The sequence below is a fragment of the Ctenocephalides felis genome, unplaced genomic scaffold (assembly GCF_003426905.1).
Source record: "Ctenocephalides felis isolate EL2017-DRISC unplaced genomic scaffold, ASM342690v1 CF-g0.4_SCAFFOLD_02482, whole genome shotgun sequence".
NCBI classification, from domain to species: Eukaryota; Metazoa; Arthropoda; class Insecta; order Siphonaptera; family Pulicidae; genus Ctenocephalides; species Ctenocephalides felis.
This window is the reverse complement of record NW_020538636.1, coordinates 111,275-129,994: the sequence shown is the minus strand read 5'-3', so window position 1 is coordinate 129,994 and position 18,720 is coordinate 111,275. Positions and strand designations below refer to the sequence as shown.

The following is an 18,720-nucleotide window of genomic DNA, read 5'->3' as shown; positions in this document are numbered from 1 at the left end:
ACATGTGGTCTTCTACGTCCTAAAATTCTGATGAGTCGATGCAGGTCTACTCAAGGTCCAGTTTTCGGCGAATTACATTTCTTTCAAATTTTATCTCTGTCTATTTACTTCACAAAATCTTATAGCATGCTGCAAAAAAACATGATATTCCTGAAATATGCAAAAATAAGTTAAAAAGGCAAATAAAAAATTACTTGTTACTCAAAATTTAAGATGAGTTAGCACTGCCTAAATTTTTTAAGTTCTATTCGAACATACAGAAATTAAATATAAATAAAAGACTTGTGTTATATTTTGAATATTATGTTTAAAATATATATATAACACATAATATGTAACACTAAAATATTTTTATTATGAACTTAAGAAGTTAGTGAACAAATATAAACTATAAACCCATATTTTCTTTATATTATATTTTTATATAACAACACATTTAATTAAATATATCATATATGTATGCATTCTACAAATTGTATATATGTATACATATATGTATTATCAACTACATTTAAAAATTCACATAAGGCATTATAGTGCAGACATCTATTATCATAGTTATTTTGTAAATCTTCTGTTATGTACAAAAAATATGATTTGTTTATATGAATACTCGATCTGAATCAATTTATTTTTCTTTGTCCAAAATAATACTTCTAGAAAATTTATGAATAATGTTTTTTTTATATCTGGGTTTCCTTGCATTTAATAATTGACTGTGCAATCATAGTATTTCTTTTAAATATGATCAGCAGAAACCAGCAAAGACATCATAAATTTAATTATTTTTAACAAACTGTACAAAAGATCAAGATGATATTCTAAAAGTTTATAAGATAATTTAAATAAGAATATAAAACTATAACAAATGATAAAACTCTGTAAAGCTCGTTATTAAATTAACAATATGTACAAAAATTTTAATGTAAAATATATGTATGTAAAATATTCTTACAATTATTTATATATAGTATGTATATATAGATTTAACAAAAATCGTTGCTGCATACATAACATTTATTTAATAAAATTATGATCGGGCTAAAAATTACAAAACAACTAATTTGCAAAGTATCACAGAGATCTCTTCACTGGTTTTCGAAAAAGCATTGAACTTAATGAATGTTTATATTTTTATGACCTATGCGGCAGCTTGGCAACTGTCTTTTTTTCACAAAAATATTCTTTCGTTCCTATCAGTTACGTATACGGGAGTGATAAAAAAAAACTATGAATAATTCAAAATTTAATTTTTTGAATCATTAATAAAATTATTTTCATGATAACATCTTACATTGGTAACGGTTGTTTAATACAGTCATAAAATATTTAGAAAACAACTAGTAAACGATCGCGAGTTTTACACAATACAAAACAAAGGTAATCATTCAATAAAAAAGCCTAACAAAGGTAATCATTCAATAAAAAAGCCTAATGTACGTAAATGTTTCAATTAAAATTTCTTATCAACTATTGTATTTATTAAAAAAAAAATTATAATGAATGTCTAAAACTAAGTTCAAGTAAATTATATGTTCAAATTAGAATATTAAGTCATAAACAATTATTAATCTTTGATTTTTTATTACCTTTTAAAACATTTACGTATGTCAGCCCATACTATTCAGCAAATAAATATCAATAGATTTTAATTTCTGTTCAAAAATTTAACATTCAATATTCAATTTCAGACATGATATCACTGGAAATATATAGTAGATATTTATAGGTTTATATATAGAATCACATTGATTGACCCAAAAATTAGAGTATTTCACTTATACAACAGTTGAGTTGCCATAAAACTACATAACATTACACAATATAACAATACCAATTTTATTTTCTTAAATCACTTTTGTGTGGAGTCGACTATATCTGCCGTGGCGTTTTTACAGGTATAATTGTGTGTTCTACGAATATTTCCGACAGTGTCTATTCTGTGTGATATATTAAAATATTTATATACTCATATATATCTTTGCTTTGATTCACATGCATAATCCCTAACGCTTCTTTAAATTACATAAAAATATTGTACAAAAAAAAAGGAGTTAACGTATGCTTAAAATGTTTTCTTTTATAAAATATAACAGTTAGTATTTTTGGTAATGCATGTAGAAACAAGTGCGAAAGCCATCATAAATTTTCTTGAATCATGCATGCCGTTCTAAATATGCATATACAATAATATATAGTATTTTCTTTACAAAAATATTTTTGAATGACTTTCCAAAGCATACCACTCAAAGAAAAATTCGTTTCAAGCAGTCGCACAAGTTTGTTCATCATACATACAATCTAAATTATATCTTCACGATTGTATGTACCATAATATGTTAATATACTCTTAAATATTAAACCCTACGGAACGCAATAATTATATTTAGCACTTACCAATATATATTTATGTAGATTTTTCTACCTTAAAATTATGCACTAATATGCCAAAAATTCTAAATATTATATCATTTACATACTCTTATTATTTATGTCTAACACAGCCGCTGGACGCGATGCCAATTCTGGCTCAGGTGACTGACCATAGGATTGAAAGCTTTTGCCTGAGGATCAATTTTTTTTTAAACAGTACATGTAGTAAACAAAATTCAATCAATTTTGAAACATAATTTTTCTAAATTTAATCTATGTAAACTTAAAATTTGATGTAGAGAATGTTATTGCTCAAAACATGCATGTCTTGTATGCTATTATTCTTCTTGGTTTCCTTAATATATTTGCTATTAACAAAATCACAAAATTTTCTATGCCATATATACTTTCTGCTATATAAATAATAATATTAATAAAATAATCAAATCATAAGTACAATACAATTAAATAAAGAATTCCATCAATCTATTGTTAATTTATCACATTTTTTGTTCGTTGATTTATACAATAATCCAAGTGGCCAATCACCTGCCATTCCCAAATAGCGCAAGTCATTAAACACAACCTCTTTTCAAACGTGTTCTGAAAACACATTAAATGCTGCGCTGTTTTGAAAATCTTTGGAAACTTGGGAAATTGATCAAAATCACCCATATTATACCAATAAAGTTATTATATGAATTTGCATCACCACAAAACAAATATCTCATAGATACAAGATATTAACAAGATAAGGGATGGATATCAAGATCAAGTAAAGAAATATCAGTTCTACAATTTTATAAAATCGCATTTCTTGAAAGTCAAGAACTTGCTTATGAAACCGTGATCCTTGCATAAAACTAATGTCATTATGCAATTTGCATACCATCTCTTAATATTTGAGCCAATATAAGTTTACTTGAGACTAACATTCACCGACTTTTAATCATACAGAATATCAGACAATTTCCATTTCTATTTTTATGTGCCTGATCAAAATCTAAAATAATATATTCAATGTATTAAATTTTTTGTATAAAAATAGTAATTTTTATGTTTTGATTAACAAAGTGTGGTATAACTTCTCATAAACAGGATCATATAAAATATTTAAAAAATTGAAATAAAATATTAATCAATATACAAAGAATTTATAATCAAATGCCAAAATGAGTCTCCAAAATATCTTCAAAAACTATCTTACATAAATATTCCCGCCCTCGTAGTATTAATATTTTTAATCGTAATATTATCTATAAAACTTTTAATTAAGCCTACGTATAAAAAATTAATTTTATAAGAAAACTACTGAAAAAATCACTGTTATCAAGAAAGTGTGGCTTGTTTGATGGAGGGCATACGTCAAAATTGCCAAGAGATCCTTAGAAATAGGAAAAAGTGTAAATCACAAAACTACTATTTGCAAAATGCATACAATCCTTAAGTATTAAGTATGAAAAGCCTCTGTTATTAGTCAGTTACCTCAATATTGAATGAATGAAGGAAAAGGACAAAGTATTACAATATTTTTACCAAACTTTTGAGTGACAACTCAAATAAAAATAAAAGTGGCAGTGTTTTTTAGAAACGAAGCTATTGAGAAACGCGAATAGTTATATTTAGTATTCATTATTATTATCGTTAAGTAAATATTGAATATATTTTATATTTGTTTTATTTTAAAATACTATGTATATTTATTAAATGTGATCTATTTTGTAATATATTTAAAATACTTTGTTTTGAAGTAGAATAAGCGATATTAATGCACTTGAAGTTATGTACTCTGATTTCAGTAAAACGTGTTTTGTCAACTAATGTTTAAATATCTATTTCCAGAAAATTCTTAAGTTGGGTCGGCCTGTTTTATTTATACATTTACAACGGAGTATACTTGGACCCCGACACATATATTGAAAATATTTATTTTGAAATAACCCCACGTAGTTCCACAAGCCTCGACTTTCTAACCCAACCACTTACTTTTGTCTTATAAACACTGAGGTACCTATGTAGATTATTTCTAAGTATAACTCTCAATAATTTTTTGTGTTGTAGTATTTTTCCTCATTATATAAATGTATAGACATATATACATACATGCATAAACTTCAATAAAGAACATCATTTTTTACACATATATACATATACGTGCATACAAACATTACATACCCTAAGACTAAAATCTATATAAATATATCTCTAGTAATAATTTTAAATCCATACTTCAATAGTTTTGTAACTTAGCACCAGCCGTTTTATCTCTGTACAAATATTATTCCTTTTTATTTTTTGCTTTACATTTTTTTTTATTTTTTTTTTCTTCAGTTTCATTCACATATCACATTTTAAACAAAGATCGCGCACCGCACCAAACCCTGTCCGGACTCACATTTAGTTGTTTTTTGTAACCAATACAAATATCCCGTCACAAAAACAAAGTATAATCAGAAAAACACACAACAATGTTTGAAGATAACAACAATAAACAATTACTAGTCCCAAAAGTGTGCGGGCCCGAGGAACGGTGACGCGAATAACAACAGCACGAAACGGCGACCACTGTTACATCATGTAACAGTGCGCCGATACAGGTCAGGAGCCGCTTTTACTTCACTCAGAAAGTAATTTCTGTAAAAGTGACGACTCCTTCTGGTCACCGGTTTGCGCCCCCTCCTCCGTAGTAGTCTGCAAAATCCATTCATTAGTAATTCGATAATTAACTTCCTGCTAAGATTTATTGTAAATGTTATTACTCTACAAGAATAAAGAAGCATGAGATAGCAATCCATCGTTACACCAGGTTAAATTTCTTTAAAAAACATAATCTCATACTCAAAATATCTATAAATTAAAATTAGTTCGAAACCGATAACAGCGTGTAGAAAAGACTAGGTCGCTGTAACAAAAAAATCTTACGAAACGAAAAAATTTATCATTCTACTAAACTCATTAAAAAACTTAACTACTCTAATATCATTACACTACGAATTAGCTTATTTTTAAAACTAATAAACAAATTTAATATGTATAAATAAAATACGTCAAGATTTAAATACAAAACATAACTTTAAATTTCACATACAAATTACATATTGAATAAGAAGAACAAAAATTCTAACTCCATTCTGAAACAATAATAGCTGATCTTAAATTTAGTTTCAACAATCCTAGTCCTTTATGAAAATTTTAACATGAAATTTATATGCATAAAAATTATTCCAACGGTGTTTAACTCAGTCAAGTTCAAAATTTTGTCCTCAAAAAAACCCTACATAAATATTGTCAAAAATTATAACCTGTGTACATTTAGTAATATGTTAGTATATGCTGTGATATTATTACAGCTTTCACTTTTATAAAAGCTTAAAGCAGTTAATAACAAATATGCAGTGTTAAAATAAGCAAGAACTATACAATTGTTTAATATAAATTTATATGAATTCTAACAGTAGCTTTTGAGCAAAATTCAAATTATTGTATGCGAAGGAACTCTATATAAACATTTGATGCCTTTTTCAAAATCAATGAGAGCTTAATCATCCTGGGAACATTAATTGTAATCCAAACTCATAAATGAACTTCTTGAAGATCACCGATCTTATGAATTGAAAATATTATGATTAAACCCATTGGACAAATATAAAAGTCAGGAAACGTATTGGATAATATTATTATTATATTATATGCGCTATAACACGATAAAATTGAAAATACATAACAAAGATGGACATGTCAAAAATATTCACTAATATTTTGATCACTTAGGATTGTGTATATATGCCATGAACTGAATTCGATAAATGCCTTATCAATTAAGAAATATTTAGATAAAGATTTGTCTAAATACTCGTTTTATATGTATAAATGAATAACGTATAGATGCAAGTGCATATTTTTGCAATCTTGTACAAATTTAAATGTAAAACGTAATTTTCTGAAAATGTTGTGGCAATACAATTCCATATTAAAACATTTTATATTCTGGGTAATATAACAGTATCAAATATAATATATAAATAAAAATAGAACATGCAACATATATTATATACCATACCACTATATGCTAATAACAATTACCGCATACAAACACAATATACCAACAATAAATTCATACAGCGTGCAATGAAAATATTCAAAATAAAAGGCAGAAATATTCCAAAACTAAAGATAATCAAATAAGATTGTACTCATTATACGTTTGGCAAAATACTACTATCAGAAAATAATCGATATCAATAATACGTAATAAACTATTTAAATATACAAGATTTGCATGTGACCAAGAATATTTCTTCGAAGTTATGAATGACGATATATGCATCCGAGTAAATTTATAACAATATATCCAACTACAATATATTCATTGGCAAAATCAGTAGTTTCAATCAAGATTGAAGAATATTCACAACAGATTAATATTAAGAAATACTATTAGAATTACGCCTAATTATAATTATGTTTATACAATCAGCTAAATTCTTAGAGAAAAATTTGACTTTTAGTGAGCGATTACACTATTCGAATAAATTATAAATTAAATATATAAAATTAAAATATTCGAATGCTTAGCGCCCTAAGATTTTTAAGGAATAATTCGACAAATATCTGCAGCCACAATGCTCAATCTTGTTCATCAAAATACTTGCTTTAAAATCATATATTGATTATACTATTTAAACTTGTTTTTCAATTACGTTGCGCGCTTACCCTCAGAGGTGGCGAGGTGGCTGGCGCGTCAGACAAGTCGGGCGACCACAGCTTGCCGTCGGCACCTGACAAATAACACAACCCAAAAACCGCGGTTACATTACAAACATTACTTCCTATAAAAACACTTCAATACGATTTAAAATCTACTTGTTAATTTTTTGCATTCTTTTAAAATAATATAAAAAATGCGATGTTACCAACTCTGTTCTTTCACGAATTAGGCATTTTTAATTACTAACGATGCTATTTATATAACTTTGATTTCTCCTCAAACTCAGATTTGTATGGAATCACTGTTCAGGAATAACAAATCTATTTCGTAACAGATTGAGTTGATGTCATATATGTAATTATATTCAGCAATCAAAATATAATATAATCGATAAAAGCTTCATCAATACCATCATCTCTGGTAAATTCTTTCAAATCTTCAAAAATAAGCCAATATTATAAATTTCAACTGTAAAGCAATAGATCGCATTGTCTTGAGCAGACAATTATATTCAATATAATGAAAATTAAGTTTTGGTTGTGGCAATTAAATTGCAAATTTACAAATCTAATCCCAATGGTTAGTAACACACAATGTACACCCCTTTTCCTACCAAACATATAATTGAATTATTTAAATATTATGTGTATTTTTGAAATCTCATAAATGATGGTGCATTTATATTAAGTGCAATGTATTTATTATAATATCCCCATTATTAAAAGGAGCAATGCGATCTTAGCAACATTTTGTTTCATATACACTTACATTGATTCTCAAATGTTTTTCAGAAATACTTAATATTAATATAATATTCAACTTCGTAGTTTTCATGTCCATTAGTAATTTTACAACAATCGCAGAAAAAATATATAAACCGATGTTTACAACGTTCAATATTTACACAAATTCATTCAATATGAATAACATTTTGTAATAAGAAGTTTAATTTTGTGCAGCTATTTAAAAAAACGTGAAACTAATTCGAAGATTTTATAGAAATTCTGCTTCCACAATATAATTAGAGCAATATATTAATTATTGCAATGTTATAATATTTTAAAGTGCACATAAAACTTTTAATTTCACTTGCAAGGAAGCTCTGAATCAACATGCAATGATTACAAATTACATTTGAGAATCAGCGTCCATTTACATTTATTTATATATTCAGTCAAACAACCCGGAGCATAGCAATGAAAAACTGCAATTAAATAATCATATATTTGATAGTTCTATAATATTGCCAGCTGAAACACATTTTGTTAAAGCATCCAATTTAATTCGAATATTATTAATTAGTGCCGGCAATATATGAGAAATAGAAAATATATGAAAACAACAACATACAATGTACAAATTAAGAAGTATTAGAAACATACCGTGGGTATCGAAACCTAGACCTAACGCGTCCAAATCTGACGGAGATTGCATGATCGATGACTGCATCATTCCACCCATCTGACCTGTATTCAGATTCGTGAGTCCCATGGGGTTCATTTGACCAATCCCCATGGGACTCATGGCCATTTGTTGTTGTTGCTGCTGGACTTGTTGATGTTGACTGGAACCCTGCGAACCTGGCCTACCACCTGTCCGCGCCCCGACTACTGCTCGCAACTCTTGTCGAACATATTCCGAAGTTGTGTTCATGCCATTATTACCCCCTAAAAAATAATTTATTATTGAATATAAGATTTTGAAGTAATATAAGAATGATAAAGAATATTATCAAACAAGTAAATTCAATATTAATTAGAATCTGTAGTAAAGGTATAAGTTAACAACGCGTACAAGAATAAAGTTCAACTTTAACTAACAATACTGTTTAACTTCTAATTAACTTTCCAAAAAAAAGTCAAAAGAAAATTATTGACAAAGTTCTAGAGCATCCACAAAGTTGCTTTTTAAATTATTTTCAACATAATGTCGATTGTGATTTTATGAACCATTTGATTCTATAGAAATATATTCATGAAGATAATTCTTATCAAAATAATTCGTGTTAATTTATAAATCTTTAATCTTGTATCACTTCTTTTTCTAAACTTAAACTGATAAATAATGAAAAACATTCCTATTTCGTATTTAAATATATAAAATATTTTACACATAAATCATTAAAGCCAGTATTTTTAAACATTATCTTGAATTATATCATATTAAATAAACAAAAAAATATGAAAAAATATTAAATACAAATCTTAACATACATATATTAAACACTTAAATGCATTGACGTGCACTAAATAAACACAAACATAATAGTTACTAATATAGATTAAAGTATACTAACCAAAAATGGTCTAATTTATTCCATTTTGCTGATTATTCATTAAATTAATTTATTTGGTGTATGATATTAAAAACGTAATCCAACTAGTTCATGTAGTGAGACATCAGTTTAAGCATGCTATAATTAATAACCCTTCTACAAATTTTATATTGAAAAAAAATTTAACACAGAAATTTTAAAAATCGGCATCGTGTGTAAAAATTACAGCAGATATACACTTTTCAAATTTGATTAGAGCCACCAGAAAGCGCATAAAACCAGCATATACGTTTAGCAATTCGGTAATAACTTTCTTCATTCCTTGAATATTAATTTTAGAAGTTGTATAGTCATTGTTATAAGAGTATGAAATATCTCAGGCGCAAAAATATTTTTACAAAGCTGATGCTTTTAATATAATAAATTAAAATAATCAATTAAAACCATATCAACAATAAAATATTAAACTCACAGATGATTGATATAGCATATTAAGTAGTACATGTTTTTTTATAAATACCCTATTATTTGGCTTTACAATAGCTAGAAGTGCGTTTTTTATTTGCAACCTATAAGTGCGCAAGTTAAGTATTTATAATAATAAATAGCCACATATTTGTTAAAAACACAATGAAACAATGAACATCACAAATGATTTATGTTAGAATTAGTCACAATAATTGTAGATGATATAAGAAAACGATTTTAATGCATATTGAAAATATTTTCAATATAAAGAAAATAAAAATAATGAGGCCTCACAATTATTTTACATATATGAGTTGACATTTAGGTGCAAGATGACGCAGTACATATAATGATAGGTTTAGAGATTTAGATGAGACGATGAGACAAAACTCAAGAAAAGATGAAAAAATAGACAAACGAAAAAAATTAAAATAATTATTATCCCGAAAAATATAGCAGAACGAGTGCGAACTTTGCTGAAATCTATATGAAACTATAATAAACAATTCAAAAAGTGTGATGATGTACTGATAAAAAACAAATTAACAGTGGATGTAATGTTTAATTTTAATCTTATCAAATTTTATAATAAATAGTAAGAGATACTTAATAAACATTAAAATAAAATATGAACAATGAAGTCAAAGAAATGAATGAAATCAAAGATAGCAAGTGCGCACTCGTCTCCAACAGAAACGATCCAAAACAAAAAGTAGTGATATATTTTGCTTGTGATTCATATTTTTCTGGTTTCAAATTTAGTACCATTATTGGGCATAGATTGTTGCTGTCGTTGTCGCGCCATGGCGTCATAGTACGTGAGGCCATCCTGGGGCCCGTAGGCCAGAGGCGAATTTGGTGGATAATTATCGTGTTGTGTTCCGTACGAACGTGGCGAGCCCACGCCACCTGTGTCATTGTATACAATAATCATATAAATATTAAAAGCTTTATCTTCATTTTTACCTCTATTGATATGATTTAGCTTTTTCTTGTGATTACTTATGTTTAACTTTACAATTCAAATACTAGTAAAAATAATTACCCTTTCAAGACATTTCTCGAAATGCTTACCACTTACAAACAATTATTAACTAATTAATAGATATTTATATACATAAATGTGGATACTATTGCATTCTATAAATATCAATATATTATAAACTATTAATAAAAACACAGTAAATCAGCTAAATATTAGCCAATTGCTTACTGCTGAGTTATCATGATTTATCATATTAAAACACTGCATTTTTTTATAAAATGCAATAATATCATTATACTTTTTATATATTTTGTGCATATTAGTATTGGACACATTAGAGCAAAATAATTGTTGGAATGTAAAACGATTGTCTCAACCAAGTTCCAATTTGTGCCATACTGAATATGAACATTTTCTTATATCTAATCGTAATTATGTTATGCAACTCTACTTAAATAAATTGCTAGTCATTCACTATTTGAATAAAATATAAGAAACATATCATGTAAGTAAAATTTGTATCATCTATTACTTCTACTTTTTAATACTACTCATCCAGGCATAGAATATGATAATCCTTAAAATCTTAAGCTTATCACAATACATAATATTCATTAAAGAATTTCTAAGAAGCATTTTTTTCTAATTCTCCAAATGCATAATAAATGATTATTATTTGTAGAAACAAAATTAGGATCAGATAAGAATTCCGATTTCAAACTGCCATGCCAAAATATCGAAACATCAGACATAATATTAATTAACAGAAAAAAATCTGTAAGTGATTTTCCTTTCCTCAAATTCACTTAATATATTATATTTTTCAAACTAACAATTCGTGTGCTTGATACATCAAACTCAAAATTATATAGTTTTTATTTAGGATATAAGTTTTCAAAAATCAGGAAATTCTATAGGATTAAAAGTTGCCTCTACCACAACAAATACTACAACTGACCTGGCAAATGTTGCGTTGCCATCGGCGCGCTGACCTGCCTCTGCAGTCTAATCTGATTAGCGTTTTGGTAAGCGGTGGCTGGATTACTGTGATTCTGCCCTGGGTAAACGGCATTCTGATGTTGAGTAACAGTTGCTACTGAAGATGTAGCGGCTGTTGGGCTATCTGACGGTGATGCAAAACTCGCCTCCATCGTAGGAAATGGGCTCTGCCGAGAGTTAACAGCCGCTGCACTTACAGGTGATGGAAGCCGACCACGGGCTCCAAACTGCTGTCGGGCGGCTGCTTGATATCCGCCCGCACTAGCCGTGCCACCGCCAGCCTGAAGAATTTTTGTTATTTTTATGTAATTGGTATAAAAAAGTCTTTATAATACGTACACAGTTTCTTTTGTATATGATTACACGATGATTACTTAATCATATATAAAAAAAAAATAGTAAGTTAAACTTACATTAAGTTGTGCATTGAGCATAGGATTTTGTTGTTGCATTGACAACCGTGCCTGAGATCCTTGAGACCATTGTTGTTGAGAAGTTGTATTACAAAAAGCAGGAGTAGAATGTGTTGCTCCTTGTTGTACAATTCCCTGGCTAGAAAAACCTGCAAATAAATCAAACGTCTTATAGAAATTATTTTAATCTTAGTATATTTTATACTTTGAATAGTTCATTATAGTTTAAAAATTAGATTTAGATAAATAAATTTTACCTTGGGATTGTGAGGTATGAGGACTAAATGGTCCAGATTGCATAACCCTTTGTCCTGGTGAAAGTTGTGAGGCTGGAGATATCATGCCACTAGTAAAGCCAGGTGATAATTGAGGTTCTTGTTGAACTCCAGATGACCTATTCAATACAAAGCATTCATTGTAAATCTTCAAAATCTAGTTTCATATCACTCTCAAATCCATTAGTTTTATATTATTACCTTGTTAATGTAACATTAGGAGGAGCTGTATTATTTAATAAAGAATCAATTCCACCTGGAATTTGCATTGGATCCTGGGAAGCAGTCGCACTACTAGGAACCACAATTTGCTGTTGCTTTTGTTGATGCAACAACCTTTGCAAATGATTTTGTTGCAAGTTACTAAACATTTTTTGTCGCTGAAAAGAATAATGTGTAAAGATTATATTGTAATCTAAATAAAATTATAGATCAAATATAAATTAAAATGATTATGAATGAATGAAATAATTAGCAAATAAAATAACTACCTGCATTGCAAATTGCTGGGAATTTTGTGAATAAGCGGGAGATCGCGCTGGATATCGTCCAGTCCTGGCTGGGTAACCAGGCGGTGGTAAATAATTGGTTTGGCTTTGATTCTGAAAAATCAAATTTGATTTAACAAAACTTTGAAAAAATTAAATTACTATACCTATAAATATAAATAAAAACATGTTTACATGATACTAAAACAAGATGATTATGAAAAAAAGTACCATACCATTTGTGGTTGATTTGTTGGATATGCAGGTGGAGTATTAGGTAAAACTGTTGGTGATCCTACATGATTCACATCAGTTTCACATTGCATAAGACTTTTCTGAATCTCACTTATCGCCTGCTGTGCGTTGTGCAAACCACCCCCTCCGCCATCCACTAAGCCCACATTCGGCCTGGGACCCATTAGATTATTGACATTTGTGGCACCTAAAATTTTTTAATTAAAATTTATGAATATGGAATTATAACAATTATTACGTAGCTTAAAATTTAATAAACCAAAAAATAATAACTTATTTTCTGTTAAAACAAGTAAGTGAATTTAATTACCTGTTGATCCGATAAGACTTGTAAGAAAAGATGATGTTTCATTTTGACTATCCAAAACTTCTAAAATATCAGATAATGAGTCATAGGTTTCAGCTCCAGTAGACCTAATTAAAAAGATTATAAATTTGAGTATTCATACTATTACTGTTCATTATTGTTTTTAAAACGAAATATACCTGAAATCAGGTCCTGTATTTGCAGCCGGACTTGCATATTGCGGAACTTCATTATTATGAAACTGTACTTGCTGTTGCTGCTGTTGCCTTTGTTGCATTTTGTTGACCATATTTTGTTGTTGATTTATTTGGTTATTGTTATCGACATTACTACTGTTGCTCAACATCTGTAAAAAATATGAAATTAATAAAACTTATGATAAATTGCATATAAAGTTAATCCTCAATTTTATTTTTTTACTCGCCTGATTCAAGTATCCCCCATGCCTTTGCATATGCGTTTGCCGCGACTGATTCTGTTGTTGTTGTTGCTGCGCACTCATATTGCTTCCATGCTGACTTTGGTTTTGTTGTTGCTGCTGCTGAGATACGGGTACCGCTGGTTGCGGAAGTGAAGCCGTACTCAACCTGGCATTGATTTTCGACGGTCCTGAATCCGGAGGAAACGGCCTCGATAAAACCGGATTAGGATTCGGTAGGGGTTTTGTAGGAGCCGAAGGCGGATTAGCTAATAACGAAGCTAACATTTTATTATTTTCCCATAATTTGCTTCGACCTGTAGACGTAACCTACAACATTGAAACACATTTGTTTTAATATATACATATAAATAAATATTTATATATGCATATAGTTAACAAGTTAACATACTTGTGAGTCTGTTGATCGCTTAGTGACTGCATGTTCATCAGGATCAGTCGAATGTCTTTTCCGTGGTCTTGAAAAATTGTCATTGGCAGGACCCTGCAGACCCAGAATACTAAGAACTTCATCATTATCACTAGTATTTTTACTTGAATCATCATGATTCTATAAAAGTAAAAAGCAATATTAAAAACTAACCTATAATACCCCTTTGTAAATAAGAATGTAAATACATATATAGTAGCATATACCTGTTTAAGAAGTTGTGTTCGTAATTCACTATTATTCCTATTAACTTTAGTATCTGGATCATCATCGTCACTTTTCTCATTTAATAACTGAAAGATAGAATGTTAGCAACATAATTCAATAAATAATGAGCAACGTTTGTTCTTTTTAGAATAAAAATTTAGAACTAATACTTGATATAAGATACTCACCCTTAATAACATGTGGTTTCCACTCTTATTATCCTGTGTTTGCTGCGCCCTAGGTCTTGGAGGTGGTAATAGGGGTTGCTGTAAAGAGTTATCACATTTATCTTCTTCATCTTCTTGATTAAGCAATCCTTTTAGTATTCGATTATTATTTTTGATCTCCTGACTCTCATGACCAGATTTATCCATAGAATTTCTCGGCAAATCGCTTCCATCCTTATTTGATTGATGCATCATAGACTTTTGTTGATTTTGATTTGACAGGTGTTTTTGCATCATGTTACTGCTTGTATTACTGTTATTATTTGTCAATTGTGATCTCTTATTGGTTAATAGGTTTCTAAGTCTTTCAGAATCGTGATTGTTGACTTCAGGAGTTATTTCGGGTTTAGTGTCAGCTGACGGTGGTGGATCTATACCAAAAGGAGATTCGCATTGACCAAAAGAAAACGCGTTCGAAAATTGATGTGCAGATGGTGTGGAAGGATTCTGGGCCGCTGGAGAAGGACTTGTCGTATTTTGATTAAAATGACTCGACAGTGGTGAAGGACTAGAATGTCCAGCTGTCGCTGCAGATGTTGAAAAATGGGCAGACAATGGAGACGGGCTTGAATGACCGCCTGGCTGCGAACTGCTACCACTAGAAAACGATTTGTTATGTGTAACCGGAGATGCGACACCAGCAGAGTATGCGTGCAGAGGCGACGGACATATGGGTGCAGCTGCAGGACTATATCCAGGAACACTAGGGGTAGGTGTTGATACAGGCGTCACACTTTGACGAGAATCGGGCCGCGTGTCCCAGGTAGGTACGGGGTCCATTTCGGGCCATGTTGAGTGCGGGAAAAAGTCGTTCAGGTCTGAATTGAAAAATACGTCTTCTGAAACATTATAAGTGCTCATTTAAGGTTTTGTCCATTCTTTAAAAAAACTATTTTAGTCATTATGTGTCACCTGTTCCATCATAAGACGAGCTGACTCCATTTCGAGTTCCGTTTACTGTGGCGGCTAAAAGTGGGCCACCCAAACCACTATGATTATTAATATTATTATTGTTATGGTGACTGCCACCTGCCAATGGGGTTATCAAACTACCTGTTGCTTCTAGTGTTGCTATCTCGTTTTCTCTGAAATTTAAATATAAATAACATTTCTCGCAGACAAATTTCATATTGAAATTAAAAAGAAATTTAAAAAAACCGAGCGTTATATATGAACTTACGATAGAAGTGTGTGCGTAACCATAATGAAATCTCCGTCTTTCGTAGTAGGATTCGATCTAAACAATCGCGATTGCGCTTTAACATGCACATAAACATCAGGCCCTGTTCCTACTTTCAACCTATAAGGTTGTGATTGAGCCATATTATTTGAAGATTGCATAATATCTTTTAAATGACTATTGATTTGATAAACGTCTTGTGGGTGACACATTTCTTGAACAGATCTTCCTATCACATCTTTAGATAAAGAATTTCTTAAGTTTTGGTCCGCAAAATCTGTATCTAGAATTGCAAATGATAAATCAAAACTAAATTATAATTAGTCATATTGCAGGCAGCATTATAATTAAAAATATTGCATAATAATATGAAACATTAAAGAAAACTACTAACCGATTATTTTCCCGGACAAATCCAATTTGAGTGTGACATGTTCGGACGTATGGGGCATTAGGGTATTATCGGCAACGTGATGTTTGTTTTCGTCGTCCGGCCTCCGGATAACGCACAACATTGAAGGTGTGCCTACAGTTCCTGTGTTTTCGTCCGTATCGGTCTTGATCAGACTAGCTGTGATTAACACGTCTTCGTAGGTCGAACGTGAATGCTGATCTTCCATTGCATCACCGGTCGATGCCTGTGTAATATTTATTAGTTAAAAAAGTTTTCTAAATTCGTAAATATTGCAATATATGAGTATGGTAAAACTTGCCGGTTTGATCCAAAGTCGTGAGCGGATAGCCCTTGGCTTAAACGAATGCTGTTGTTGCAACGATTGTTGTTGCTGGTTAGTTGATCCGTCTGTTAGCGCTGACTGATGCGTCCACAGCGTTGATTGTGTTGTTGCTGCTGATAAGTTACACAATATCGGTTGTAATTTGTCATGGTCATTCTCATGTAGGTAATCGTAAATGCTCTTGTGTTGGAGTTCGGCGCGAGTCCAGCGGATCAAGTCGGAGATGTTTTCGGTTACACATTCGATGCGACCCTCCGCACTGATTTGAAGCACAACCAGCCCGAGCGTGGCAGTATAATGGTGAAGCGACTGCGTAAAAATGATAATGATTTAAACTGTGTTTTGACTACACATTCGGTCAACTACAAACCGTTATAGAACAATGTAATTTAACAATGTGTAAGTCATTATACCTCGATAACAGAGGCAATTTCAGTATTGCGCGCTCCAGCGTGGCCTGCGCCTAGTACGGCCTGGGTTTCAGTTGAAGAAACTTCCCCTTGTTGAACGGGATGTTGACTGCATGCAGAGTCCACACAGCCGATAGGGCACACAGAACAGTTGTTCTGCTTAGCGAGTATGTTGCGGATCTACAAGATCATGATGACATAAAATATTTTCATCGCTAATAATTGCATAAATAATTCCGTTTAAAAATGAAGATGAAAATGTTCAATTTTCTGTTATTATTCATCGTTACACGTGCGAACATTAAATAGTCATACTTACAGTATCTCTAGCTTCTTTTAATATAGCTGCTTTATCCGGTTTGCATGAGGACATCTCCTTCAGATTGATCTGTAGGAGATCCCCCAGCTGTTCCATGTACTCGTTGCCGAGTTCTCTACGTCGTTTCTCATTGTTATTCTTATTTCTGAAAATTATAATATAAATAATATTTTCTACAAAAATATATATAGATTTTAACATAGCATAATTCTGGGCTTAATCCCACTTGGTTTCTATATGAAACCATTACTAAATGATTCATACTAGTTTTGTCTATATTAATTCATTTTTAATGTTTGAATCTTAAATTAATTATATTAATATTAAGATAGAAAATTATCCAAAAAATTATGAATAAAAATAAGTTATTGTAAAAAATGAAACAAATGTGACTCTACCTTTTCATAAATAAAAATACGAACACTTAACGCAGGATTTTATTGTTTTAGTAAACAAAATTTCACTTTAGTTTCGAGACGTATGGTGTCTCAAGCATAACGGAACAAAAAATATACGAAAAAGTGAAAGTTATTCAATTTTTCAGGCGTAATGGCGTAATGACTGTTTTTAGCCAACGAATCAACATTCTAAGATATATGACTCTATAAAAAGACGTGGCATTACAATGCTAAATGACGATCCAATCAATAATCACATTATACAAGCGATCCGCGATACTATTGCAAAAATGCCAAATCATTGAACACATTGACAACAAAATACAAATATTTAAAATATCAATTTCGAATAGTTTATATGTAAAACAACCAACATCTCAAAAAATAACGATATTTTCAATAAATCGATAATAATTTATTGCATACATTTGTGATTGAGGTTTAGCATCTGTCTTGCGTCGTATTTTCTTGTTGTGTGGCGGCAGCGGACTCACGCCGCTCATTTTCCCCGACAGAGTCCAGTCCAGCGACAGCTCACACGGGCCGAGCCTAGAAATATATTTTTATTAATTTATGTAAAAACCAATTGAGAAAAATATAAATAATGCCTAATGTAATTATTACTTAATAATCTGTTTAATAAATAATATATGTATTTAATATGTCGCAACAAATTTAGTATTGTGACTTATCATGAGAAATATTGATCAAGAATATCAAAATAAGTTAAAATAACCAATCTTCCTCATATCAAATAAACTAAGATAACTATCTTATGAAGTATACAGGTTAACACAAAGATATGATAAGAAATAGTAGATAAGCGA

General features: G+C 30.2%; 1 protein-coding gene across 3 annotated transcripts in view; it reads right to left on the bottom strand.

Annotated features, from left to right (window-relative positions):
* Positions 1-4,096: 4,096 nt before the first annotated feature.
* The window catches only part of LOC113380949 (nuclear receptor coactivator 3-like), a 70,884-nt gene continuing 56,260 nt past the window's right edge, over positions 4,097-18,720 (bottom strand). The window contains exons 2-24 of one of the 3 annotated variants that reach the window (XM_026619968.1): positions 18,320-18,442; positions 17,496-17,640; positions 17,180-17,356; positions 16,743-17,075; positions 16,424-16,667; positions 16,030-16,312; positions 15,762-15,934; positions 14,811-15,688; positions 14,622-14,708; positions 14,377-14,535; positions 13,971-14,294; positions 13,726-13,892; positions 13,550-13,653; positions 13,221-13,426; positions 12,988-13,098; positions 12,698-12,876; positions 12,479-12,615; positions 12,222-12,370; positions 11,768-12,089; positions 10,590-10,733; positions 8,464-8,748; positions 7,087-7,151; positions 4,097-5,064 (exon numbers count right to left, since the gene is read on the bottom strand). In XM_026619968.1, coding sequence (XP_026475753.1) covers positions 4,990-5,064; positions 7,087-7,151; positions 8,464-8,748; positions 10,590-10,733; positions 11,768-12,089; positions 12,222-12,370; positions 12,479-12,615; positions 12,698-12,876; positions 12,988-13,098; positions 13,221-13,426; positions 13,550-13,653; positions 13,726-13,892; positions 13,971-14,294; positions 14,377-14,535; positions 14,622-14,708; positions 14,811-15,688; positions 15,762-15,934; positions 16,030-16,312; positions 16,424-16,667; positions 16,743-17,075; positions 17,180-17,356; positions 17,496-17,640; positions 18,320-18,442 — 4,870 coding nt within the window. In that variant the 3' untranslated portion in view covers positions 4,097-4,989. The remainder of the gene's footprint in view (positions 5,065-7,086; positions 7,152-8,463; positions 8,749-10,589; positions 10,734-11,767; positions 12,090-12,221; positions 12,371-12,478; positions 12,616-12,697; positions 12,877-12,987; positions 13,099-13,220; positions 13,427-13,549; positions 13,654-13,725; positions 13,893-13,970; positions 14,295-14,376; positions 14,536-14,621; positions 14,709-14,810; positions 15,689-15,761; positions 15,935-16,029; positions 16,313-16,423; positions 16,668-16,742; positions 17,076-17,179; positions 17,357-17,495; positions 17,641-18,319; positions 18,443-18,720) is intronic. The other 2 variants (XM_026619969.1, XM_026619970.1) reach the window with 2 other exon arrangements.